Source organism: Branchiostoma lanceolatum, chromosome 10 (genome assembly GCF_035083965.1).
Source record: "Branchiostoma lanceolatum isolate klBraLanc5 chromosome 10, klBraLanc5.hap2, whole genome shotgun sequence".
Classification (NCBI taxonomy): domain Eukaryota; kingdom Metazoa; phylum Chordata; class Leptocardii; order Amphioxiformes; family Branchiostomatidae; genus Branchiostoma; species Branchiostoma lanceolatum.
In genome coordinates this window covers 105305-131941 of record NC_089731.1, presented here as the reverse complement: position 1 = coordinate 131941, position 26637 = coordinate 105305, and the positions used below count along the sequence as shown (strand labels likewise).

General features: G+C 43.6%; 2 protein-coding genes across 4 annotated transcripts; both read right to left on the bottom strand.

Annotated features, from left to right (window-relative positions):
• Positions 1-122: 122 nt before the first annotated feature.
• LOC136442924 (uncharacterized) lies at positions 123-26637 on the bottom strand. Of its 3 annotated transcripts, none has more exons than XR_010757068.1 (7): positions 26405-26637; positions 6320-6578; positions 5726-5944; positions 4828-4920; positions 4197-4349; positions 2468-3026; positions 123-2409 (listed from the first exon to the last, which is right to left on the bottom strand). XR_010757068.1 is itself a non-coding variant. In XM_066439960.1 (7 exons), the coding sequence occupies exons 1-7, from the start codon at positions 26461-26463 to the stop codon at positions 2892-2894; spliced, it is 918 nt and encodes a 305-aa protein (XP_066296057.1). In that variant the 5' UTR covers positions 26464-26637; the 3' UTR covers positions 123-2891. The 3 variants fall into 3 exon arrangements, 2 of the variants coding, with proteins under 2 accessions (XP_066296057.1, XP_066296056.1); XM_066439960.1 differs by adding an exon at positions 3258-3311 and having other exon boundaries at positions 123-3026; positions 4251-4349; XM_066439959.1 differs by having other exon boundaries at positions 123-3026.
• Positions 6612-23549, bottom strand: LOC136442926 (uncharacterized). The gene is made up of 4 exons (XM_066439962.1): positions 23248-23549; positions 11259-11328; positions 8178-8268; positions 6612-6705 (listed from the first exon to the last, which is right to left on the bottom strand). The coding sequence occupies exons 1-4, from the start codon at positions 23499-23501 to the stop codon at positions 6653-6655; spliced, it is 468 nt and encodes a 155-aa protein (XP_066296059.1). The 5' UTR covers positions 23502-23549; the 3' UTR covers positions 6612-6652.

Sequence of the window (26637 nt, the reverse complement as noted above, 5' to 3'; positions counted from 1 at the left end):
ACTTCTTGGAATAAGTCACTGGAAGTTCTACATTATTTCATTATAAGTAACTTTCGAACCTCTGACACATGTAACATAATGTCTTCATGTACATTTGTGAAGGAAACAGACACAACAAAATGCACTGTGAAAATATGTTTAATTCATGTATTTTTGCCATAAGGACCATCAAAATACATAAATTATTGGAAGATTGGCGACAATCACTAAAACTACATAAAACTGCACTTTTGCATTTCATAGTTGCATTGCATTTGCTATAGTTCTTCTATCCATCTATGAATCGCATATAAAACTAGACTATTCAAATTAAGAGGAAGATTAAAAAAAAAAAAGGCTATCTACCTGCCATCCTTATCAACCAATCTTATTACCATATGTTAAAAACGTTTCATAACACACTGTCAGAAATGTTTACTTCATCAGTCATTAACATAGCTATATCTTGCCAGACATACCCTACTCCTCAAGCCTTACTTACCCACCGGAAAATCAAAAGTAGAGCCCTGCCATTCTGCTTTTTACAGGAAAGAGTTATGTCTCCCCAGGATTACACTACAGATCTACAAGGAATACTCTGCCTACATAAGTCTTAACAACCTAGCTATAATTCAAACAAACAAAAAGGCAGCTACGAGATGACATTGGCAAGTTTGTATCTAGTTGTCTTCACAAGAAAGCACCCAATAGTTTCTTAAAAATGTTGATTTGTTTGCTTAACAAAAAGATTGTTAATCTCAAGTTCACCTGATATAACTAGGCACTGATATCATTGAACATACATAAGGCATTACACAAAGCTAATCATCAAATTTCCACATTACTGAGATTTGTTTTAAAAACTCTCACTTCATTCCAGAATGAACATGGAGCATTGAGACAAGGTCTCGACTTTCAGAACCAAAATCTAAAACATCTTAGCTAAAACTCAATGCCCCATTTATTAATGCACTAACTGGTAATTAAACTATAGTATATCATATACCGGCTTGGTTTAACAATATTGCATCACAATCGCTCATTTTGCTGCCATATCTAGAGCTATTTCTTCTTTTATCAAATTACATGCTACTACAAAATAACATATTGCATTGTGATCAGCTTCTACAAAAACTCACGTCGCAGTGAAAACGGACATGGTTGCATCGTAATTGTATCATGTACAGTAAAGAACATAGATATAGGAAATAACACCAAGATTACCATGGCAACCACACTTTTGAGTTAACGTCAACTTTCATGACTCCCCTGCGTACCCCACGACTGCCACATTAAAAAAAAAGTTGTTGAAGCCTTCTCAAGAATGTCTTGAACAACTGGATATGAAGTGCTGCATTAGAGAATCCCTTTGAATTCACTGTTACGTTAATGTGGCCGTCCATGGGTACCCGGTGAGTTATGAGATTTGACCTGACCTATAATATCAAGGCACTTTTGTCATTCTGCACATATAACTTGGCATCTGCACAAGTTATTCAGTACAAACATGCAAACTACACCTGTTCCGATATGAAACCTTTAAAAGGTAAGATTTTTGCACATTTTGTCTTTGATTTCTACATGTTTTCTTGCTTATCTTATTACCTGGATGCCCCACCTTCATTGATGCATTCCACATGTAGAGTTGGATTCATTTCACATCACAGCCAACAGATCCACACGTTTGTTTCTCTGGATATGCAAAAAGTGAAGCACTTTCTAAATACCCTACAAAAGGTAAACCACAAAACTATGCATTCTATCAGTATTTGATTTTGTGTGAAAATATTCACACATTGCAACAATATCAAGACTTAGCAATAGCTGCCTCCTCATCCCATGTCACAAGGAATTAAAAAAAATCTGGAATTAAAGAAAATCTTTGATTACAAATGTTTACAAATTTACGTACACTTAACATCACAAACCTGATATAGAATAAAATACAGTAGACAGTGATCACATGTATGGCTTTAAGTAGTTTCAACTGTCTGATAAAATCCAACACAACATATTTCTGTCTGTTTCTGCCAACTTTTCGTTTTAAATCCCTGCATCAAAATCATCAACCTGTGGTTGTTTTATTGCTAAATTCTTTTTATCAATGTTTTTTTTCAATACACTTTGATATCAAATTGTTTAATTTGTAAAATACCTAGTACTTATATTTGCATTGCAAGTGCTTAGTGGTAAAATACATAGAGAGGAAAAATACACTTTTTGTAAAAGCTACAATGATTTCTTTTCCAAATGTTGTATACAATACAATACAAAGTACTGCATTTGCAGCCTGACACGATGCTTGCCTGTCAAGTCAAGTCATACCTCGTATTTCTACAAAAAATACCTCACACTGGTTTTGATCTGAAGACAGATTTCAGCGAGGGAAGCTTCAGAGGAAATGTTCAGGCACTGCGGGTTTCACTCTACCTGGCCTGAATTTACTCATATTATAACAAATGTTCAGGCACTGCCGGTTTCACTCTACCCCGACTGAATGACATTTCACTCACTGGTTGAATTGTGGTCAATAATTTTAGAAAACATGGCACAACATTCCTAACCATTGTAGGAAGACAATGTTGATGTATTTGTAATGTTTTACACTCTAACAATCTTTAGTTTTTCCACCCTCATCACTAAATGTTTTTTATTACCTGCATTCATCAAAATGTCAAAACTTGGGGACAGAATAGTGCTTTTTCACAGACACATCCTGACCCCTGACCCCTACTTTAACTCTTCCTGAAGCCAGGTCAACATGACCTCCTGACCCCTGACCTCCGACCCCTACTTTAACTCCTCCTGAAGCCATGCCACCATGGCCTCCTGACCCCTGACCTCCAACCCCCTACTTTAACTCCTCCTGAAGCCATGCCACCATGGCCTCCTGACCCCTGACCTCCAACCCCCTACTTTAACTCCTCCTGAAGCCAGGCCACCATGGCATCCTGACCTTGAGAAAGGTCACACCTCGTACTCAGGAGGACTTTGCTGAAGTCGTCTTGAGTCGTGTTCTGGACAAGAAGCTCCAGCAACTCATTACACTGTGGAATAAAAAAAACATAATTTAGAATATCAAAAATTACTTGGAGTTATGCTATTAATATCACGTTGGAGATTGCCAGAGAACTCCAAGTTTATTTGTAATACTATGCAACCTCCAAAATTCATGTTTGTTAGAGCCCTGCAATAACGTAGCAAGATATGCATACACAAGTCCTTAATCATTATACTGTATTGCAAAATGTTGGGACTGACTTCACCAAACACCTTACCTTGTGTGTGACCAGCACGAGAGTGTTCGGAGTCAGCCCCTCGGTGGGGGGAACCTTACCTTATGTGTGACCAGCACGAGAGTGTTGGGAGTCAGCCCCTGGGTGGGGGGGACCTTACCTTGTGTGTGACCAGCACGAGGGTGTTGGGAGTCAGCCCCTGGGTGGGGGGAACCTTACCTTGTGTGTGACCAGCACGAGGGTGTTGGGAGTCAGCCCCTGGGTGGGGGGAACCTTACCTTATGTGTGACCAGCACGAGAGTGTTGGGAGTCAGCCCCTGGGTGGGGGGGACCTTACCTTGTGTGTGACCAGCACGAGGGTGTTGGGAGTCAGCCCCTGGGTGGGGGGAACCTTACCTTGTGTGTGACCAGCACGAGAGTGTTCGGAGTCAGCCCCTCGGTGGGGGGGACCTTACCTTATGTGTGACCAGCACGAGGGTGTTGGGAGTCAGCCCCTGGGTGGGGGGAACCTTACCTTGTGTGTGACCAGCACGAGTGTGTTCGGAGTCAGCCCCTGGGTGGGGGAACCTTACCTTGTGTGTGACCAGCACGAGGGTGTTGGGAGTCAGCCCCTGGGTGGGGGGGACCTTACCTTGTGTGTGACCAGCACGAGGGTGTTGGGAGTCAGCCCCTGGGTGGGGGAACCTTACCTTGTGTGTGACCAGCACGAGAGTGTTGGGAGTCAGCCCCTGGGTGGGGGAACCTTACCTTATGTGTGACCAGCACGAGAGTGTTGGGAGTCAGCCCCTGGGTGGGGGAACCTTACCTTGTGTGTGACCAGCACGAGGGTGTTGGGAGTCAGCCCCTGGGTGGGGGAACCTTACCTTATGTGTGACCAGCACGAGAGTGTTCGGAGTCAGCCCCTGGGTGGGGGGAACCTTACCTTATGTGTGACCAGCACGAGAGTGTTCGGAGTCAGCCCCTGGGTGGGGGGAACCTTACCTTGTGTGTGACCAGCACGAGAGTGTTCGGAGTCAGCCCCTCAGTAGGAGGAACCCGACACCGCTGTCTGAGCCGCGGGCCGTCCACCAGTAACGTTCTCCCGCCGAAACTCTTCACATCCGACATGGCCCCGCTGGCGTGGCTGAACGTGCACTGGGAACATACAGGTGTGTTAGGTGGGATATATACATGTACATAATTTATGTATACCCTATGTGTTAGGTGGGATATAAATATGTGTGTGACATGGCCCCGCTGGCGTGGCTGAACGTGCACTGCAGGGAACACACACCATGGGAAACATAAGTACAATATAAGGAGCAAATACACATTAGTCAAGTAAAAACTATGGATTTCAACTGTCTTCTGAAATTGTCTCTATAGCTGATGTGTTGCCCTGCCAACTTTAGTAGCCATGACAACTGTACAGTATTGCTGTAACCTTGGCAACAGGTAACCATGACAATACTGTTCTACATGAGGACAATGGTCACCAGAGCAAAAAAACGTTACAGTTGTAACCATGACAGTGCAATACTGCTTACTGTGGCATGCAACACTGCTAACCACGACGATGTTGCTAACCGAGACAACAGGTGTCCATGACAACGGTAACCATAGAAACACGTACCTGGTCGGTGACCTGTATGGTGTGAGTGTGAGTTTTGGACAGCTCGACTCCGGACCCGGGGCTGGGCAGGCGCACCTCCAGCAGGATGTGGTACTGCAACCATACAGGCAGGGTGTGGGTAACTATGGTAACCATGACAACGGGTATCCATGATAACATGTGGTACTGCAAGCATACAGGCAGGGTGTGAGTCACTATGGTAACCATGACGTGTATCCATGACAACATGCGGTACTGCAACCATACAGGCAGGGTGTGGGTAACTATGGTAACCATGACAATGGGTATCCATGACAACCGCAACAACCATGGCCCGGAGCTGGGCAGACCCACCTCCAGCAGGTTGCGGTAATGCAAGGGATGATGGAAGAGGCATTTTTAACATTTTATTTCCAATATAGCAGAATGATAGAAATCCATCATCATGATAGGGCATTGATAGAACAAGCATGACAGAGATTTTATTGTGCACTTAGGACAGTTTCATTTTCAAAAGGGCCCCCTACCAGATGATCAGAAAACTGCAGCACCCTAACTTTATCTCTTATCTGCTTACATGTAGGCAGGAAGACGTTTTTCCCCCATCTCAGACAGACGGAGCCCCTCCTGTACAGGGGAGCCCCCTGGCAGATGGCTAGAGAACTGCAGAGTTACATACCTGTTTAGGCAGGAAGACTCTAAGACGCACCTGTTTAGGCAGGAAGACTCTAAGACGCACCTGTTTAGGCAGGAAGACTCTAAGACGCACCTGTTTAGGCAGGAAGACTCTAAGACGCACCTGTTTAGGCAGGAAGACTCTAAGACGCACCTGTTTAGGCAGGAAGACTCTAAGACGCACCTGTTTAGGCAGGAAGACTCTAAGACGCACCTGTTTAGGCAGGAAGACTCTAAGACGTACCTGTTTAGGCAGGAAGACGTTGTTCCCCCATCTGAGGCAGACGGAGCCCCTCCAGCTGCTGTACATCTGAAGGTCGGACGGCCCCAGGACGGAGGTCGGAACGCCGCCGCCGTTGTTGTTGGAACACGTTGAGTCTCCGCCCTTGTTGGTGCGACTCCTCTTGTGGCACGGCCCTTCTGCCCTCGGCACAAGGGACAGGTCCGCATCTGGTGGGGAACCCTGGAAATTCACATGGAAATAAAAATTTTCTCAGCCTTAGAGAACCTCAAGGACATCTGATAGCAGATTCTATATAATCAACCTTCTCTCAACCGGGACGGGGGCGGTACTGACTTCTGACAACCTTTGACCCAGTGCTGACCTCACACGTGCATGATCACGTGCCTACAGCACTTGGGTCAAACAGCTGATAAACAGAGAGTGATCCTGTTGAAAATTCCGGTGAAATTTTTGGAGTTGAACTTGGAGAACAGATTATTTCTCTTTATAGATTCTATATAATATTTGTCTTCAAAAATCTTACAAAAACGGAGCATTGGCAATAGCCTATTCAGCGACCCATGAACTTGAATAGTGAGTGACCTATGAACTCACGTTTGCGTCGAGCTCCCCCGTACTGCCGTCTTCGTGGACCGTCAGGTAGCACATCACGTCTGTCAGCTGGAACTGGCTGCTGTTCTTCAGACAAACCTCCAGCCTTACGGTTTCCTCCTCTGGCACAAGTCTGCAGTCTGCGCAACAGTAAACACACGTTAACACACACGTAAACACACACACGTAAGCTGGAACTGGCTGCTGTTCTTCAGACAGACCTCCAGCCTTACGGTTTCCTCTTCTGGCACAAGTCTGCAGTCTGCACAACAGTAAACACACAGTCACGTAAGCTGGAACTGTAGGCACATAGGTAAGCTGGAACTGGCTGCTGTTCTACAGACAGACCTCCAGCCTTACGGATTCCTCCTCTGGCACAAGTCTGCAGTCTGCGCAACAGTAAACACACACAGGTACATAAACACACGTAAACACACACACGTAAGCTGGAACTGGCTGCTGTTCTTCAGACAAACCTCCAGCCTTACGGTTTCCTCCTCCGGCACAAGTCTGCAGTCTGCAGGGGAGGGGGGGGGGGGGTTAATTCGTTATTCGTTAATATTGATTACAAGTCTGAAATTTGGGAAACAAAATCATGTAGTTTCCATTTTACAAGCATTTTATGTTGCAAACGAATTCCTTCTTTCATTCATTGATTCCTTCATTAATTTGTTCATTCCACCATTCATCTGTTCTTTTGTTCCTTCAACTCCTATATCATCTCTCAGAGAGAACAATCAACCTTGAAGTACTTTGCGGATAAAAACATTTTTTCTTATAATGAAACTTACACAATGTATAGTACAGTACATGTTTTATCAATTAGCACAATGTATATCAGGGAAGAAAAAGAATTGTTTGGCCAAACTTTGCCAAGTCAATGGTAACAAGTAAATTTCCGAAGGGCTCTTAAGCCAAACAGATCACATTTTCCCCAGACCAGCTAAAACTTTAAGAAGTACGTCTGGGGCAACTGCAGTTGTTAATACCATGCAGCGTTGCGCTTTTCCAGCCTGTATACATGTATGCACATGAAGAAAAGGTCCAGTCAAAGGATCCTAAGTAATAAGTTCCCTCCCATAGAGACCCCAGGGTGCCTCACACGGTGTGTTGTATGTTGACCCCTTGTGATTCTGTCTATCCATGATGGTTACATGAAAATTCATACTGCTCTGAGCAGGCCGTCTGTATCACCCTGTACATGTACTAACAGCTATGCCCCGGGTCTGCCACATCTATAGATCTATTGACCTGTATCAGTCAGAACCAGGCTAGCACTGCCCACTGCATTCTGATCCATCGAGCTGTGTTTAGTCGGGCCGAGCTGTACTGTCCACTGCATTCTGATGTCTGCAGTTTCTCAATTACAAGTTGGATGTTCAATAATGCCATAATCATTAGTGTCATACAAGGGCTAGGACAAGGGGTCAGGATTTTCATCTTCTACCTGGTATTTGAATCTTGTAACTTGAATATTTTGTAAATGGTCTTCAGCTGTCTTGTTGCGGAGAAGTTTGTCTCAGATCCTTGCGGGCGGCTGATTCTGTCCCAGCCTGACAGGAAATCCTACGACATCAAAATGGTACAGCGGCCGGCGGCAATTGTGACCGTACTACAATTTAACCTATACTGGGTTCAGATTACAGTCGTTTTACATCTTCTTCATGACTCACCTATCTATGGGCTCTTCAGCCCAAACATTACTGTTAACGTTTTGATGGCAGTTTCTTCGCTCTCGAAGATTACTGGGAAGGTTGTCCTCCTCTGCATGCTCTTCTGTGGCTGTGTAGCCCAATCCTGGATCCGCATACTCTTAACGTTAACGTTTTAGTAAACAAACAAATACACAAAAAAAGCTGACCTATCTCCAGACTCTTAAGCACGAACTGCTCGATGATGGAGTTCACCGTCTGCACAAGTTCTGCGTTCGTCTGGAAGTTTCCTAGGAGGTTCTGGAAGACACGAAACATTTCCTTCCATTAAGTTAATGACATCCTGCAAGACATCACACATTTTTTTCCTTAGTTTAAGAAGTTTTGTAAGACATCAAACATCTCCTCCCTTAGGAAACCCATTTATGGTTTATACAGACTAGATAAATCACAACATTTGTTTTCAATCCACCTTATAATTGACTACCTTTTAGCAAACCATTAAACTGCAAGTGTTTTAATGTATCATAATTTGCTTAGTGCTACATGTAAGTTTCTGTTTTAGATGTGTTCTACATGTAGTTCATTGCTAAAGTGTTGTGGGTCTTTTTTGGTACTGCAAGGCAGCTGCCAGTGACAAAAATGGTACTTAAAAACCTATTTTGAAACAGCAGCTGAAGCCATACGTCTGCTTGGAGATGAATCCAACCCCAAACTTTGTAAGACATGCAGTTTTCCCCATATAGTCTCAGCACACCCTCTCCCACATAACGACTGTAATGTCTGTGGTGTTTCCCATGTAGTCTCAGCACACCCTCTCCCACATAACGACTGTAATGTCTGTGGTGTTTCCCATGTAGTCTCAGCACACCCTCTCCCACATAACGACTGTAATGTCTGTAGTGTTCCCCATGTAGTCTCAGCACACCCTCTCCCACATAACGACTGTAATGTCTGTAGTGTTCCCCATGTAGTCTCAGCACACCCTCTCCCACATAACGACTGTAATGTCTGTAGTGTTTCCCATGTAGTCTCAGCACACCCTCTCCCACATAACGACTGTAATGTCTGTAGTGTTCCCCATGTAGTCTCAGCACACCCTCTCCCACATAACGACTGTAATGTCTGTAGTGTTCCCCATGTAGTCTCAGCACACCCTCTCCCACATAACGACTGTAATGTCTGTGGTGTTTCCCATGTAGTCTCAGCACACCCTCTCCCACATAACGACTGTAATGTCTGTGGTGTTTCCCATGTAGTCTCAGCACACCCTCTCCCACATAACGACTGTAATGTCTGTAGTGTTCCCCATGTAGTCTCAGCACACCCTCTCCCACATAACGACTGTAATGTCTGTAGTGTTCCCCATGTAGTCTCAGCACACCCTCTCCCACATAACGACTGTAATGTCTGTGGTGTTTCCCATGTAGTCTCAGCACACCCTCTCCCACATAACGACTGTAATGTCTGTAGTGTTCCCCATGTAGTCTCAGCACACCCTCTCCCACATAACGACTGTAATGTCTGTGGTGTTTCCCATGTAGTCTCAGCACACCCTCTCCCACATAACGACTGTAATGTCTGTGGTGTTCCCCATGTAGTCTCAGCACACCCTCTCCCACATAACGACTGTAATGTCTGTGGTGTTTCCCATGTAGTCTCAGCACACCCTCTCCCACATAACGACTGTAATGTCTGTGGTGTTTCCCATGTAGTCTCAGCACACCCTCTCCCACATAACGACTGTAATGTCTGTAGTGTTCCCCATGTAGTCTCAGCACACCCTCTCCCACATAACGACTGTAATGTCTGTAGTGTTCCCCATGTAGTCTCAGCACACCCTCTCCCACATAACGACTGTAATGTCTGTAGTGTTCCCCATGTAGTCTCAGCACACCCTCTCCCACATAACGACTGTAATGTCTGTGGTGTTTCCCATGTAGTCTCAGCACACCCTCTCCCACATAACGACTGTAATGTCTGTGGTGTTTCCCATGTAGTCTCAGCACACCCTCTCCCACATAACGACTGTAATGTCTGTGGTGTTTCCCATGTAGTCTCAGCACACCCTCTCCCACATAACGACTGTAATGTCTGTAGTGTTCCCCATGTAGTCTCAGCACACCCTCTCCCACATAACGACTGTAATGTCTGTAGTGTTCCCCATGTAGTCTCAGCACACCCTCTCCCACATAACGACTGTAATGTCTGTGGTGTTTCCCATGTAGTCTCAGCACACCCTCTCCCACATAACGACTGTAATGTCTGTGGTGTTTCCTCGTTACAGTTAAGTGATGCTGGGAAGACCCAGACATCCTGGAGCCGGATCCATCACACTGCCATATGCTCTCAAGGCCTAACATTAACAACTTCATCACCAACTTCATTATCTTGTATGGCCTCAAACCTCCTCATGCATCTAACAAGTTCATTACCATGTGCTGTTTTTATTAAACCAATTCTCTTCAGAAAATACTTTCATCAAGTTGGTAGATATTGGAGCGCCACCTACATGTACTTTGCTTACATATAGCAAAGGGAAGCGGGAATCCAGTCAGAAGCTTGGAGGAAGGTGTCTGATTTAAATGTAAGCAATTGAGACATTACTGCTTATGTAAAAGCACTCGACTTCTGACGACTTTTGTCCATGGTCTTGTATAACTATCCACTTATACAGCACATGATTTTGTCAGTAAGCTGAGAACACGCCAGGTTCAGGCAGAGTCGAACACTCCTAACGCTCTGCTAAGCAGATAAACCCCTTTAATAAGATGGGCCGGGAGGTTTACCAGCAGGCTCCCTGGTAATCGCACAGCTGATTCTCATTAAGATGTGCAGAAAACATTCTCTCTATCTGCATCTATATCTGTATACCTGATATAACCACCCTTCCATGTAGCATACCAGCTTCTGCATCTATATCTGTATAGCCTGTATAACCGCCCTTCGGCATAATGCATCAGTTTTGCAGGCACAGCAGCAGCTGGCTATATTATACTGAATGTAACCTTGGCACATCCAACTGCAAGTGTTGTTTAAAGCTATCTAGTGAGGATGCTCCTACTGTACTTGATGGCAACAAGGTCCACTCTACGACAGTTCTGGGAAAGTCTGAATATTCTCTGTCTCTGGTACTTGAAGGCCTGACTATTTCTTGTTCTTGTCTGAGCTGAAATTAGGTACTTAGTAGTTGGTATGCCCAACAGTTGATTAGTCATTTTGTAACATGACTTACAAGTTGTTGCAGCTGTTACATACACTGATTGAACCCCCCATGAAACATGACTTACAGTTGCTGCTGTTCCAAGCATCGACTTCACCCCCTCCACCGTCTTCTGCATTGAGCTCATCATGTTGATTCTGCAAGTGAGAAAAAAGATTATAAATAATGTGCTTATTGTGTGTTTTATTTATGTATCAAAAGGCCGGATCTTTCTATTCCAACCTAAAATGTTGATCACACAAACAAAAATGTACATCATAAAGCTGATGAGTGAAGAAGCATTTCATTTCCAGTGCAGTGGGGTGTTGCAGTCTTATTTCACACAAGTAGTGGCCATCTTTCACTTAGCTTGCCTCCAGGGAGATCTTAGTCAGTGGTCTGATGTAATAACCATGTATGTCCTTTTCCCATACAAAGGTCCCACTATCTGCAGTGATTTTGACAGGTTCAACGTTATGTCCAGTATTAATTTGCTATGCCAGTTCATTCTAGTGACGCTGAAGAAGAGTGATGATAAAGTCCTGATTTAATCTCATCTAGTTGTAGGGATTGGATTGTCTTTAATCAGTTTAAAATATTGTTTACCAGGATGTCTAACCTTCACAAACATCCCACTATCCTACAGTGTAAGTACGAGGACATTCTGTCCTATGATTCAGAACCAAATCACACCAGTGTTCCCTAATAGTCGTTTCACTACGATCAGTGACAACCAGGGGCAAGCAATAAAAGACATTGATGTAAATTTTCACAAACTCATCACAGGAGTTCTTCAGGAGGTCCCTGCACCCCCGCCCTTGTGCACAGATTGGTTCGGCCCGGGACTGTCCCATCGCTCGTTTACAACATTCTGTGTCATTAGGCGAGTCATTCTGCCGGGATAGAGCCATCTCTCACCGGTACAGTCTGGGGAATAAAAGACGGAGAAAATCCTTCACATAGAATGGACCGTGGACGGGGCCTAGAGGGATGGAAATGCCAGCAGGGCTGCCATCTGTAATCACTACAGGCTAGTTGGGCCCTGGATGTGCGTGTTGAACAGACAAACCAAATAGATTTTCTGTCTGCATTCCTGCACTCAGGTGAAAGTAACATTAGAAACTTTACCTGCAGTACTCAGATTTCAGGAGGAAGCACGTCATGATCACACTGAGAAATCGCAGTTATTGATCCCTTTGCCAACAAGGTAATGTTTTGGTGACGTCTTTGGGTTAGTGGAGTACACGTACCGCAAAAATTCACATACACCTATTAACTAATTACCTACTGTGCAGGATTGGTGCACCTGATTCACTTCAAATTAACCGGCATTGTGCCACCAGTGGACAAGCACCCAGCTGCAATGCTTGTACAACTGTGTGGCCCAAGGGCTATAAAACAGAGATGGGCACCGCCCCATACACTGAAACATGTGGGAAGACTCTAACTTTGCTGGCACTTGTTCTCTGCCCCTGCAGGTGGCATTACCAGCCCTGAAATCCCTGGCAGAACCATCCCTTGGACCGTCGATAGACAGACCAGAGTTGAGGGGAACTTAATGACTTCCCTGCTCTAATCTGTCATCCCGACAAACCCTTCTATGGTGCGAGATTGAACTCAAGCCACATACTATAATACATGTTCTATATATAAATACACAATCACTGATTGAACTCAAGCCACACACTATAATACATGTTCTATATATAAATACACAATCACTGATTGAACTCAAGCCACACACTATAATACATGTTCTATATATAAATACACAATCACTGATTGAACTCAAGCCACACACTATAATACATGTTCTATATATAAATACACAATCACTGATTGAACTCAAGCCACACACTATAATACATGTTCTATATATAAATACACACAATCACTGATTGAACTCAAGCCACACACAGTAATACATGTTCTGTTACACAACCACTGAGTGGACCAAGACAAAATGAGATGTTACTTCAATGAGATACAAAGAGTTAAGAAAAACTACCAGCCAAATTTAGACTTGGGATTGCAAGAGATAACAATTTGTTATCACACACAAGAGTGGCCAAGCCCATATTGTGAGAGAGGTACCCACAGCAAAGATAGATTGACATCCAACAAACCCTTCTGTGTTGTGGGATTGAACTCAAGCCACACACAGTAATGAGTGGACGTAGACAAAATGAGACGTTACTTCAATGAGATACAAAAACTAGAAAAACTACTAGCCAACTTCATTCTTTAGACTTGGAATTGCGAAAGATAACGATTTGTTATCAGACACACGAGAGCGACCAAGCCCATAAGACTATTAAGAGAAGTACCCACAGGAAAGATAGACCAGTTGGGCACGTAAAAGGCTGTGGAAGGAGAGAGTTGGGCTCTGCCTTCCAACACCGTGTCCGACTCCTAGACACAGTGGATAACAACCCACTGCCACTGCAGCCTCAAAAAGGCTTTAGGGCTACCTTTACCTTTCTGCAAGAGTGACCAAGCAGGGCAAGCCCATTATAGAAGTACAAACACTGTGACAGCAAAGATAGATCGACGTCAGGGGTTTTTCCAGAAAAATTAAACAAGAGGGAGCACACACATGCGAGGGAGTGAATTCTATGTATTTATGGATGAATCTATTGCTGAGTGAAGGCTGTATGCTCTTATCAAGCTAAAATCTGAATTTGACAAGGGGGAGCTGGGCTGAAACAAGACGGTGCAACGCCCCTCTTTCCTGATTTAGATGAACCCCTGGACGTCCATTTCAAGAAGAAAAACTGCACTGCCTTCTGTCCTCGGGGACGTTCCTCATCAGAACAATAACCTATAATCTATAAGTCCTCAGTAAAACAGAGCTGAGGGATGTTCAATGGTGCAGAGGGATGATAATCCACAGGTCAATTATTCTTCAAAACCCTTCCGGAGGGAGAGGGCGGTGCCAAGAAGACGCCAGCAAAGCCACAGGAGTGCACTAACTCACGCTCAACAACATTCAGTCAACAAAACAACCTGTTATGTAAGCGGGGTAGCAGTTACTCAAGAAACTGGCTAAACATTTGGAATTAATCAAGTTGCTTGAGTGAGTGTTACCTTGCATATCTTATCAGTTATCACCTCCATCCACATCACCTATATATCACTAGTGTCGCTGGATGATAATCGACATGACAGATACTCTCCTTTTTCTTAAAGAACCTTCAGAGGGTGAGAGAGGCATCGCGAAGACCCCAGCGAATCCACAGGACGCTAAGCTGAGCAGTAAACTCACATGTACATCATCCACAAAAATAACCTATAAAAGGCTATATATAAAATGAAACACAGTATCGATAGTGCAGATTGATGATTATCTATATGTCAGTTCTTCTTTTCTTTAAGAACCTTCAGAGGGTGAGAGAGGCATCGGGAAGACCCCAGCAAATCCACAGGACGCTAAGCTGAGCGGTAAACTCACATGTACATCATCCACAAAAATAACCTATAAAGAATATAATCAATGTATGAAATGAACCACAGTATCAGTAGTGCAGATGGATGTTTACATATTATACGACAGTTCTTCTCTTTAAAAACCTTTCAAACAGAGAAAGAGGCGCCTTGAAAACGCCAGCGAATCTACACGAATGTAATAAGCTGTGCGGTAAACTCAAATGTACATCATCCACAAAAATTACCTATAATCTATATATCAAAATTTATGAAACACAGTATCAATAGTGCAGATTAATGATTATCTATATGTCAGTTCTTCTTTTCTTTAAGAACCTTCCGGAGGGAGAGAGAGGCGACGTGAAGACGCCAGCGAATCCACAGGAGTACAATATAAGCTGTTCGGTAAACTCAAACGTACGTCAGCAGTAAGGAAACGGGACAAGGCAATCTTTAAAACAGATCTGCGCATCTGCAGAGGATTTCCCTGAAGCCCTCCGTACATTTCACTTTGGCTGAGCGGGGCAGACTAACAGGTCTGGGAATCTCCCAGCTACAGACAGGCCTGATGCCGGGAATCTCTCAGCTACAGACGGCCTGATGCCGGGATTTGTTACTGATAAGCTGGGGCCGAACGCTGCCCGAGGGGCTTAGGTCGCCTAAGGACAATCGATCCTCTGTCTGTCACAGAGAGGGCGTCTTAAGGAAGACAGCTTCAAGTTGAGCAGGCTTACGGCGTGGACTCTGGGCTGACAAGTTGTCTGATAGATGTGCTTGGCAGGGTGTTTAGATAAGACTCTTCCATCATTGTGGATTAGGGGCTGGTCTGGAGGCCGTCGCTACAGTTGGGTAGAGGGCGGTCACAGAACTGAAATAACCTTAAGCCTTTCCCTGCTGCCCTACCAAACAATTGTTCACATTTGGTGCCATAAGGGCTACCTTGGTAGTTAAGAGGTAAAGCAAGCTTTTCCTGGAACACATTCAGTATAGTAGACAAATATTCATACAACAATCATACAATTTACCGTCCCTCCTTCCATTGTGATAGAATAGTTGACAAACTAGTAACCAGTACTACACAAACATGCAGCGTGATGTAGCACACCGTAACTTTCTAGGGTTCAAAGGGAACTTTTGGATGATGGATAACTATTTTTGGCCTGATGGTGGGTGAAACTATACACCTTTCTGTAACCTCTGTTTCTATACTTTCTACTGAAATGCACAATACACATAATTTCAGTGTCCTACATTTGTACATGTGTTGGTAAGAACTAACAGAAAAATTTGGTATGTCCCCAGTTTTCACTCCCAACGCTGCTTTACTTGCAGAGTTCCTACGCGAGTGTGGCATCTGTGTGTCCCTAACTTAGTGTGGCATCTGTGTGTCCCTAACTTAGTGTGACAACTGCTTATTGATCAGTCAGACTTAAAAGCTAATGCATCACTCATCACGGCTGTCTGTTCACATGGGTGGAGAGTGTTGGATGGATGTTCAGCACCAAGGAGAGACACAATTACATCACATCGGATCAGGCTATTGGCTACATGTAGAAGGGCATTTTCTGGACGCCGTACACTAAGAAAACAGAAAGTAGACACCCTCCCTTAGCAGGGGATGCCCAGAGGACACCCTGTTTCCCTAGTAATTACATACACAATGTGTTCCAAACACACTCACTGAGACTGTCGTTTTTTCCTCATACCAGAGACTTGGACTTTTCAAAATTTTATACAGTTGCTTTAGTAGCTATTTTTGGTGTATCTTATTACCTGGAAGTCTAACCTTCATCAATGTGACTTGGACTTTATTTTCATGCAAAGCTACTGGGTAATTGAGAATCCATAAAGCCCCGTCCCCCGATTTTTGCAGGCCCTGTTTACAATTCCTGGCTAAAAACCTGTGTTGGATGGGTGTTCAGTACCGAGGAGAGACACAATCACCAGCATGACTTAACATGCAGACCCTGGAGATGCGCCCAGTCTTACGGCACTCCAGTGGTTCTCCAAGCACTAACGAGTTGTCTCTGTCCTTGGTATTACTGAACATATATCACATAGAATGAAAAAAAAACTCCACCAAGAGGCATCAGGATTCAAATACAGTTCTGTTGGCTAATCTAATTTGTTGGTTCTCACAGCACTACAGTGAACTGCACACGTATTTCAATACCAAGGACAGAGACACCTCCTCATTCAAGGGATTGCAAGTTAGTTTCCATGTAATTACCGGAAATACAAATATATTATTTCAAGGACAAATCTTGAAACTACTCTACAAAGCAGAGATGGAAGTACTCCCATAATTCCACCTCAGCAGTCACCTGGCTAATCACATAGGACAGGCCCACATGAGGAGTGCAGACTGAAGAGCGGAGCTTCACTCCACTGAACATGTCTCGCACCATTAGTTCTACCAATCGGGACCGAGGTTCAGCACCAGGGACAGGCAGCAGCGGCTAGGCACAGTTTGTATCAGCAGTCCTGACAAGGCACCAACAATTTGGGACCTGTTAAAAAAAGTAATAACGAGTAACAGGCAAGTTATCTTAGTCTAAAACTTCAGTATTAATAAAACCATTGGGTGATAAAGAAGTGAATTTCTCCTCCAGGTTTATATTGTATATGTGTTCCTCAATCTGAACCCTGATCTCTGCTGTTGGACGTCTCAAACTATTATGTTCTTCCACTGGGAACCGGTGTTCAGCACCAAGGACAGGCATCAGCAGTTATGCAGTTTGTTCAAGCGGTCCTTGTGAATTTTACGTACCAACATTCTAAACCCATTGTGAAATGTAAGAATGAATCATAGGCCATTGTTTTATTAGTCTAAAACTTCAGTGTTCATAAAACCATTGAACGATTAAGAAGTGAATTTCTCCCCCAGTTTTAATCTCAATCTGGGTCCTGATCCGTTCTGATGGAGTTCATTTCAAAGTGGGAGGGACGGAAGTCGTAGATCTCCCCTATCAGCACTGATAATGGTATCACCCTCCCACTGCATTGCATTTTCAGTAAACCGACTGGACCTCAACAACTTAAGGCCAAATCCTGACTTACCGGTATTTGAAATAAGATTAAATTAAAATAAATTATATTACTATGTACTAGATTGCATTACTACATTATACTATATTTGTATATACTACACATACACTTAATGCTGTATTTCTGGTCCAACAGATATCATCTACATCAAAATATTGACCAAACTCTGACTCCGCGCTGCCTGCCAGTAACCCGATATGCCCTGACAGCTGATAATCATATCGGGAGGATCTGTTGAAGTGGCTTAACCTCTGCTGGGAGCGAATCTGACAGGTAATGTTGACGAATAAATCACCAGCTTTCTCCCGCTGACATGCCGCTGCAGGTTGGAGACTGCTGGAGTATCAGCCTGCCCTCAGGAGTGATGCAGGGATAGAAACCCAGGGATGAAAATACATGCATAATTATGCACTTATATGACTAAAATTAGAACTGTGCACCTTATGTTTGACTGTGCACCTAGATGTTTGTAGGCTATAGGGCACTTAGTTGTATGTACACTAGTATATGTTGCATATTCTTGAAATTTAAGTATCAGAAAAAGCTAAAAAAAAATAGATAAAAGCTTTGATGTACTTTCTTGTTATAAGATTTTGAAGTTAGCTATAGAGGTACAGACTGAACTTCTTAGCAGAGGGAGTAGGTTTTGTAGCAGGTTAGATACCCCAGTGCACAGTTCCCTAAATGAATTTCCAGCCCTGAAATCACATCCACGGGAATCCCTCGCTTTCATGACTTCCGGGCAAAACCTTACGACGGATTATTCCGTCAGGATCATACAAAAAGTCCTTTAGGTGGAATAAAATGCAAATCTTACAGATGTAGCAAATAGAAAGGTACATCTTGATACAGTTGTAGCGAACTGAAATGCTACTCCACTGTTCCAGGATTTGTAGAATACACCAGGGAAATTTCCCTACTGCATTTTGGGGCTTTAGAGATGAAACGTTGTCTGAATGAACAGCTGGGATTCAAACCCTAAACCCCTAGTATGTAGTCCAAGAGCAGATGTAATGAACATTACACCACTTCTATCTTCTAGTTCTACCACAGAGAGTACTCATGATTTAAATTTCACATCAATCAGAACAGTTTCAGTAGGGGCTGTAGCTGCACATTTACCACTGTCTGCTACTTGGTGGCTTCATGATATATTTATAACTAGCATGTTGCTTGCCATGTTCTATGTAAGACCACACTACTGTAATTCACTTTATCTCCATGCTAGCAAAATTTACGGTGTAAGGAAAATGGATGTTTTGACCTCACGGTGGCGGCAAGTGATTTACAGAGGGGATGTGTTTTTTTCATGATGATGATAAGTTCATGGTACAGATCTAGAGGTGACCCTGAAAACAGTGGACATTAAGTTACAGTGAAAGAAACAACAATGTGACAGATAGTACTGAAACATGAATAACCTACCAGGATCAGGAATCTACGACCGGCTGACTGTTCATCGGTACAGATGTGGAGCAGGTTATCCAGGATTTTACACCTGGTGACAGAGACTGAGTTTCCTGATAACACAGCCTGACTTCATCCTCCCATCTGTTCAATGCTGACTATAAGTTATCACCAAGCCGGATTTTTCAACTCCCGGAGTTAGGAATAATTATTCTGCTGACTAATAAGATAGACACAATTAGGTCTGTTCCATTCAACAATGCTACAAAACATTCTGTTTCTCAGCAAACCGCAAAAATGTATTTCTGAAGAAGCATCTATCTGGAAATAAATTCTGCGGTCATGTCAACTTCCTGGTGAGCCACATGAAACGGTTCAGTTCGCTTGCTCAGGTCTGCGATCACCCCCAAATTGGGGGAAGCAAACATCTAAAGGCACACATGCCATTGGAAACTTTATGGTTACCCACATATCATTATCCCTCCCCCCCTCTCAAACTGTGGTTATGTACTGGTGCTGTTTGTTCATTAGACCCAAAGTTGTAGTGCTTAGTGGCACACGGGCAGCAAGTTTTCAATCCTTGCTGTTTCAGTATCAGGGTATATATTTGTAGGGAGGGGTTGCTAGCCGAAAACCCATTTTACGTCCCTTCCATTTTACTAACTTAGTAAGGTCCAAAACACCTGAACATCAACTACAGGTACTGGACCTGAACAAAGTTATACTTACATGTACATGTATGTAAATGTAAAATCACCCTCATTTTGTGACCAGACACAGGTAACGTTATATACATGTATGTGAACCCTATAGCTTCCAATCCTACGATACCACAAATATGACACTGACGTGAATCCTTCTGCTTGCTGGATCCAATGTTTCTGGTATTCTGAAATGTTTTCACTTGTTGCAACGGCCTCCAGGGACAGTGCCTGACATTACAGCAACTGTTGTCCTATCACCATAACAGTGATTACTATGACAATTTAAGCAACGACAGTTATGTTAGACCCCGTTCAGACTAAATCGCGCAAATCGCGAAATCGCCCTGAGTCGCATTCCTTTAATCTCCAAGCAGATCCACACCGGGCGCGAAAATCGTAGTATGCTAGCCAGAGAAGGTCCAGTCAGCCAGAGAGGGTCCTACCGGGCTATTGGACCCTCTCTGGCTGACTGGACCTTCTCTGGCTAGCATACTACGATTTTCGCGCCCGGTGTGGATCTGCTTGGAGATTAGCATTCCTTCACACCAGGGGTCGAACGAGCGCGAGTTGTAAATCGCGTCCAACAGCTTGATAAACGGCGGACGCGTTATTCCATTGTCACCACTCTTACTGTTGTGATCAATGACCTTCTTGTACTTCATCTTGAGTTTTTTTTTACCTTTAATAGTGCGGCATTACTTTCATGTTTTCGCGTATTTGGCCAACTCAGGCAGTCGCCACTTCAGCGTACACGCTCTGGTTTCGTTGGGATCCCTTGAGTTTCTTCTGAATCCCAACATCCCCGAAGATGGCCATCAGTACATGCGTTTTCGTCATTCCATACGCCAAAATCGCTGCCCGATTCTGACATATTTCCGCCGCATTCGGCGTAATATTCCAACAAGCTAGGAGGTAGATGAACATCGTATAATGAGCGGAAAGACTGAATTTGCAGATGACCCCTTGACCCATGACCAGGTCAATATGCAAAGTAAAGCGCCCAACGCGCATCAAGGCGATTTCGAGCGTTCATACTAAGTCGGAATGCAGCCAAATCGCGAGTAAACCACCTCCGGAGGTGGTTTCCAGAAAGCGATTTCGGGCGATTTCAAATGCGATTTGGAGCGTTCATACTAAGCCACATTATCGCGATTTACGCGATTTCGCGATTTACGCGATTTAGTATGAACGGGGTCTTACAGTACCTGTGATGCTTATATCCAGCCCAGTGTGTCCTTACTTGTTACCGCTGGCCTGACATGACATTTCTGTTGTCCTAACAATATAAGTGATCACTACGCAAAATGCATATCTACTAACAAGCAACACCAGATAACATAATCTACATGTTACAGTACCTGGGATGTTTCTATCCAGTCCAGGGTTTTACTTGTTACAGCTGGCCTGACATGACAGCAACTGTTGCGCTAACAACATAACAGTGATTACTACTACATTACAAGCCACTCCAGTTAACATAATCTACATGTTACAGTACCTGGGATGTTTATATCCAGTCCAGTGTTTTTACTTGTTACCCTTGCCTGAAATGACATGTCTGTTGTCAGGCAGACATCACAGCCGCTTGTTGTGTAAAAACATCCGTGACCCGAAGAACCTTGACCTCTGATGAGTCAGGGAGTGTTTATGTCACACAGCTCAAATGTCAGACATGGCCGATCGGAAGTCACATGGAATGCCTCACGTGCCAGCGACACACCCAACTGCGGGCTACTTCACGCAACTAGCTGTTTCAGGCATTTTCACATTCTTTTCTTAATGTACATTTTGATAATGATTTATTACCACTAGACCCACCCAAAGTGTCATAAAGGTCGGTCTAAAGTCAAATGCATGGAATACCTTGCAATCCTGGGTCACATCAAATGTAGTTAGAAAATGAATACAGACTCCCATTAGGCTAGCCCATGTTATTTCCCTGGTTACCGGACAACTTTTGTTAGATTTTATCAAAAGGGCATCTTGCGATGATAGGACTTGGAGGAAACTCCTTTAATGTTCAGATCTAATTTGACGTTACAAAAAATTTGTTACATAACTTGAAAGGTAGGAAAGAGCCAAGAAAAGGACAGACTGAAACGAGACAAGAGGAAAACACTCTCTCGCTTGACCCACTCAGCTCAAGGTCGTTTTGAGCACTCCAAAAATGTCTGAAGGTCAAACGTGACCAGAGGAAACAGCGGCATGTGTTCCACACGTCATGACATCGCCATGACATCATCAGTCCTCGTGTTGTTTCCTGTACAGAGGAATTCCTGCCCTGACGTCAGGACGTCACCATAGCAATTCGACTACTTACTAGTATGTTACTATTACTAGCACATGTATTAGGAAGTAAGAAAACAGATCTGATCTGAAATTCTCTGGAACTGAGAAACTGTAGCCTGGAGTCCAGCCTTCTTAGCTTTAGTCTGCTCCCCTGAGCTTTGCTAGCGGACTAAACCTAAGAAGGCTGGACTCCAGGCTAGAGAAACCGGTTGTCGGAAATAATTCCTGCATTTAGGCTACATCAATTCAATTTCTTGGTTCTGGGAAGTTAAAGATATTCAAAATATAACGCTGAACTGGAAGAACGACATGAAAACATTGTCTTCTGTCCCTTGGTGCACACAGTTTCCATAAGTACCTTTACAATCTGCCCTCCCACATGTTAAGATGTGTGTATTTCTGTTGTTTTCTGATTCCCCTCCCCTAAATTCAAACCATCTTTATTCTTTGATGTTTGGGGAAAAAAAATAAAAAAGGTTTCTGACGTCTATTTTCTCTCACAGTCCACCCACCATCTGCTTGGAGATGACTTTGTAGTCAGACCTGCAGGAATGCTTTCGGGCTCTACCAGTGTTAAATTCCATTTGACAGTTTTACAATCGCCAAGAGCAATTTATCACGGAGTGTTTTGAAAACATTTGCCTTGTTGGGTGGTAACGACTCTCCAAGCAGAGGTGGGTTGGGAAGGTTGTGACCTTCTGATTTGGACAGCTGTTAGAAGATGGGGAATATTATGACAAGACGGTCACAATGCCCCAGTAAACTCTGCTGGTAGTAAACATTATTCCGTACCGACTGAAGTACCAGTAATTTACAGGCCAGCTCCTGGGCTCCAGGGCACACTTTTTCATCTAGTTCAAGAATCAAGTTCAGATTTTGGGAAGGACGGGGTGAAATTTGTGTCCGTCCCAACAAGTAAATTTCCGTCCTGGGATGGAGGGACGGGTTCTGGAGACAGCCCTGGTCAAAAAATTTATAATATGAAATGTATCTACTATATAAACTGTGTATCAAGTAATCAACCACCATTGATAGAGTAACTCATGGCTTGACAGCAAAACACTCTCTCCTGTGGTACGGGTACAACATTGTCAACAAAACTTCTTCCTTGCCCCCTGCAGTGTACCAGAATAACCTGGCCATCCTAACTTCTAATGACATGAAAATTTAGGAGTAAATACCTTGACAAAAACTCTCACCAACCTGAGAAAATGACATGAAATGTTTGGAGCGTCTTCACAAAAACCAACCTTCACTTCCGCCTGTCCGGCTCCAGTCAGCTTCTTACTGTGCTCAGCAGTTTGAACTCTGACCTGACATGAGTGCCTGTTGATCCACTCAGGCCACACCAAATTAGTTTGTTGGTTTTCGAAATTGAAATAAAAACAAGGCTGAACTCGAAAAATCAACATGAACACTAGCTGGGGGAAGGGGTGAGTTTGTACACACGGTTTCATGGTGACTGTGTGAATATTCTAGTGGTCAGTTGCAAGTTTTACTGTTGGGCTTCAACTTGAACTCTCAATGAAATTATCTTTACTTTAAATATACTGGAACCAAGGAACTGACTTGTTCTGGCCTAAGCAGAGTGCCAGATTGGAGCCACAGATGTCCCACTCCCCCCAAGGGGTGTTTGTTGTTATTAATCTCATTATCCATCAATCAATGCCAGCAAGTCTGACATGCCATTACACCCTACAACTTGTTATCTTTGTTAGAGTGATATCTCATCATATCATTGTCATTGTCTTTATGCAAAAAAGAGACAATGTTATACATTCCTGACACAGCATACATTATCGACATAGAGTATTAGCATGATATATAATTTGATTGTCTTTAATGTGCATGTGTTATTCATAAAGTAGATTAGTTCTTAACAAAGATACAAGCAATAGTTTAACTGTCATGTATGTTCTTACTGACATACATTGTACAGTACCTGTAACTGTATATAATTGCCACACAAAAAAAGTTCTCTTTATCATTAAAACAGAATTTCTTACCAGTGATTTCCCACAAAATGAGTTGGAAGTTGGACAAACCCAAGTGTTTGACTGCACTGCACCAATCGTTATCAGGGAATGAACAATCCACCGCCTTTATGATGGCCTTTTTTCTGATTTTGAGAATCACAGTTGAAAACCCTGCTTCAGAACGAGTTCTACTAACGCAGATGAACTTTCTACCCAACAGGAACATTTCAGCAGTGCATGGAAGCATGTAGTTACACGTTACACTACCTAGGTACCTATTGTATGCACGGCAACTTTGAAATATGTACTTGTAAGGACCACACCCTTCATCTATCATCATAATGTTTTTGTTAGTCAGACCATGACCTGACATGACCTGACAAGGCAGAGGGCAAACAACATTTGGTCCACTGCCAGCAACTCTGCCCTTTGGTATGACCAAGGAGGTTCCATTCCTAGCACAACTAAATAACAAAAAGTGGCTGAACCACAGACTGAGTACGAAGCATGATGCTTTTTCCTTAGCTAGTAGCGTAGATTTGCGGTCTCGCTACAGCTCATATGTTTAGCACAACGGGTCACACCTTAGTAACTCTTCTTAATTCCTAGCATAGCTCACCATCTGGATATTTCATTAGGTCATTGTCTCAAAGCAATCACCGTTTCAATTTTGGGAAGTGTCCAGACATAAAAACTGTAACTTATAACAAGGCTGTAAGAAGAACAATGTGGGGCAGACCCTGAGGGTGGGATCTGTGCGTGGAAATGGAAAAATGGCTTGGATTTTCAAAAACTGAATTAAATACATTATAAAACAATTAAAGCGGCACACAGATGTAAACACAGATTATAGTAATGTTTTACACACCATATCATGATTATCAGTGCTTCATGATAATTATTGTAGTGCCATGAATAATTTCACCAGGCAGGTTGGTTTATACAAGCAGTCATTGTAGGTGTCTGGGGGAAACAATAGACTATTGTTAAGATCCACACCTGACAATAGATAACAGTCAGACAATGCAAACTGCCTCAGCTCTGCTCAAGCGCATTCCTCAGATTATCTGATATATTTTGAATAAGAATTGATCTAAAAATCTTAGAATTCTGGACAAACATCATCACATATGTGTCTTTGATCTAAGAAAACAGCCCGGAGAGTAAGACAAAGAAAGGCACAATGACACACAGAGTCACATGTGACCTTTGTACACTACTAGCAGCTACTGCCCCATCAGGCACACCTGACTATTCACTCTGGCTGCTGAAAAATACCTGTGGAAGAAACTGGCCAAATGGGGCGAATAATCCAGGATTACAGACCTGTTACTCCATAGCAGGGGAACTCTTGGCAATTTTTCCAAATTTGTAAGTTACTATTCATTATTACAAAGGAGTGTGGTGGAGACTTGCCGACATCTGGCAACAAAAGTCCACGAAAATCGATGTAAGAAGACAACATACACAAAGAAATGCCAACTTTACTAACTACTGTTGTTTAACTCTGAGTAAGTTGACCAGAGGGAATTAGTTGTTGGATCCCAACACAAAATGTGTTTACATAAACAATCACCAGGGCACATTGTCAGGGGATCAGCTAATTTGCTGCGACTATTTGCACCGCAAATCTCCATCCACCAAGCAGATGCAGAGATGGAGGATTGTAATGTTTCTGGCACGCCAACTCTCCGCAGATTCTGGTGTGGAGCAATCTCCAAGCAGATGTCGGGTGGACAAAACTTTTCTGACGGGCAGCTTTTCTAACAGTCCGAGTCTGTCCTTTCCCCAGAAAAAATGGCTCCTTATAAAGCTTTACAATTGTTCACCCACCATCTGGTTGGAGATTTGGCTTGATGGCTGACCGGTCGTCAGAGAAGGTTACGGTCCTCCACTCAACATCTGCTTGGAGGAGACTATAATTGCCCTACATCACATGTGACCTCACCGGTACAAAACAAAGTCAAGGTGCCGTGGAACAGTCGGGATATCCAAGGAGGTTAAATATTGGGATATCTAATAACAGCTGAACTGGTCAGTTATAGAACAGACAGGTGTCTGAACGACATCCGCAGACAGGGAAAATGAACAAAGGTGGACCGGAATAACTAAAACCTAACTCACGGCGATGCCCTCTGTAAACGTCCCGCCCCCGGACTTCTCTCCAAGCAGAGGTTAGATTCAGCTCCGACTGGTTTGTGGCATCTTTTCATGCGTTTTTATCAGGCTTTCTATTCTGTCAGGTTTTACTTTCGTCTGGCTGGCGGTCAAAAAGAAAACCTGACAAACTAGAAAGCTCGAAACGGCTAAAAAGACGTCGAAAACAAGCCCGACCTCTGCTTTGAGAGTACGGCTGGCGGCCCGGCATGGGGTTCTGTACTTACACAAGTCCCCCGGAGAAGGCGTCGTCTGGTCCGCTTTCCCACGGCTTCTGCACGTCCATCTTACCCCGGCCAGCTCCCGACACGTCCCGACAGCTCACACGTTCGGCACGAGCTGCTACTTCAAGGACAAACTTCACGAAACTTTCAGGAGTTCTTCTCTAACTTCCGACAACACGTCCCACTGATCCCATGTCGGAGTCTTCCTGCGGCCTGTACCGCATCCAAACGTTAAA

Excerpts from the sequence above, each read along its gene's own strand:
- LOC136442926 (XM_066439962.1), bottom strand. The coding sequence starts at position 23,501 with ATGAAACCGTGTGTACAAACTCACCCCTTCCCCCAGCTAGTGTTCATG. Across the intron at positions 8,269-11,258 it reads TGCTTGGAACAGCAGCAACT|AACCTCCTAGGAAACTTCCA; the intron begins GTAAGTCATGTT and ends CGTGTCTTCCAG. Across the intron at positions 6,706-8,177 it reads GCTTAAGAGTCTGGAGATAG|ACTGCAGACTTGTGCCAGAG; the intron begins GTCAGCTTTTTT and ends ACTGTTGCGCAG.
- LOC136442924 (XM_066439959.1), bottom strand. The coding sequence starts at position 26,463 with ATGGACGTGCAGAAGCCGTGGGAAAGCGGACCAGACGACGCCTTCTCC. Across the intron at positions 4,350-4,827 it reads CCATACAGGTCACCGACCAG|TGCACGTTCAGCCACGCCAG; the intron begins GTACGTGTTTCT and ends GTATGTTCCCAG. Across the intron at positions 3,027-4,196 it reads TCGTGCTGGTCACACACAAG|TGTAATGAGTTGCTGGAGCT; the intron begins GTAAGGTTCCCC and ends TTTATTCCACAG.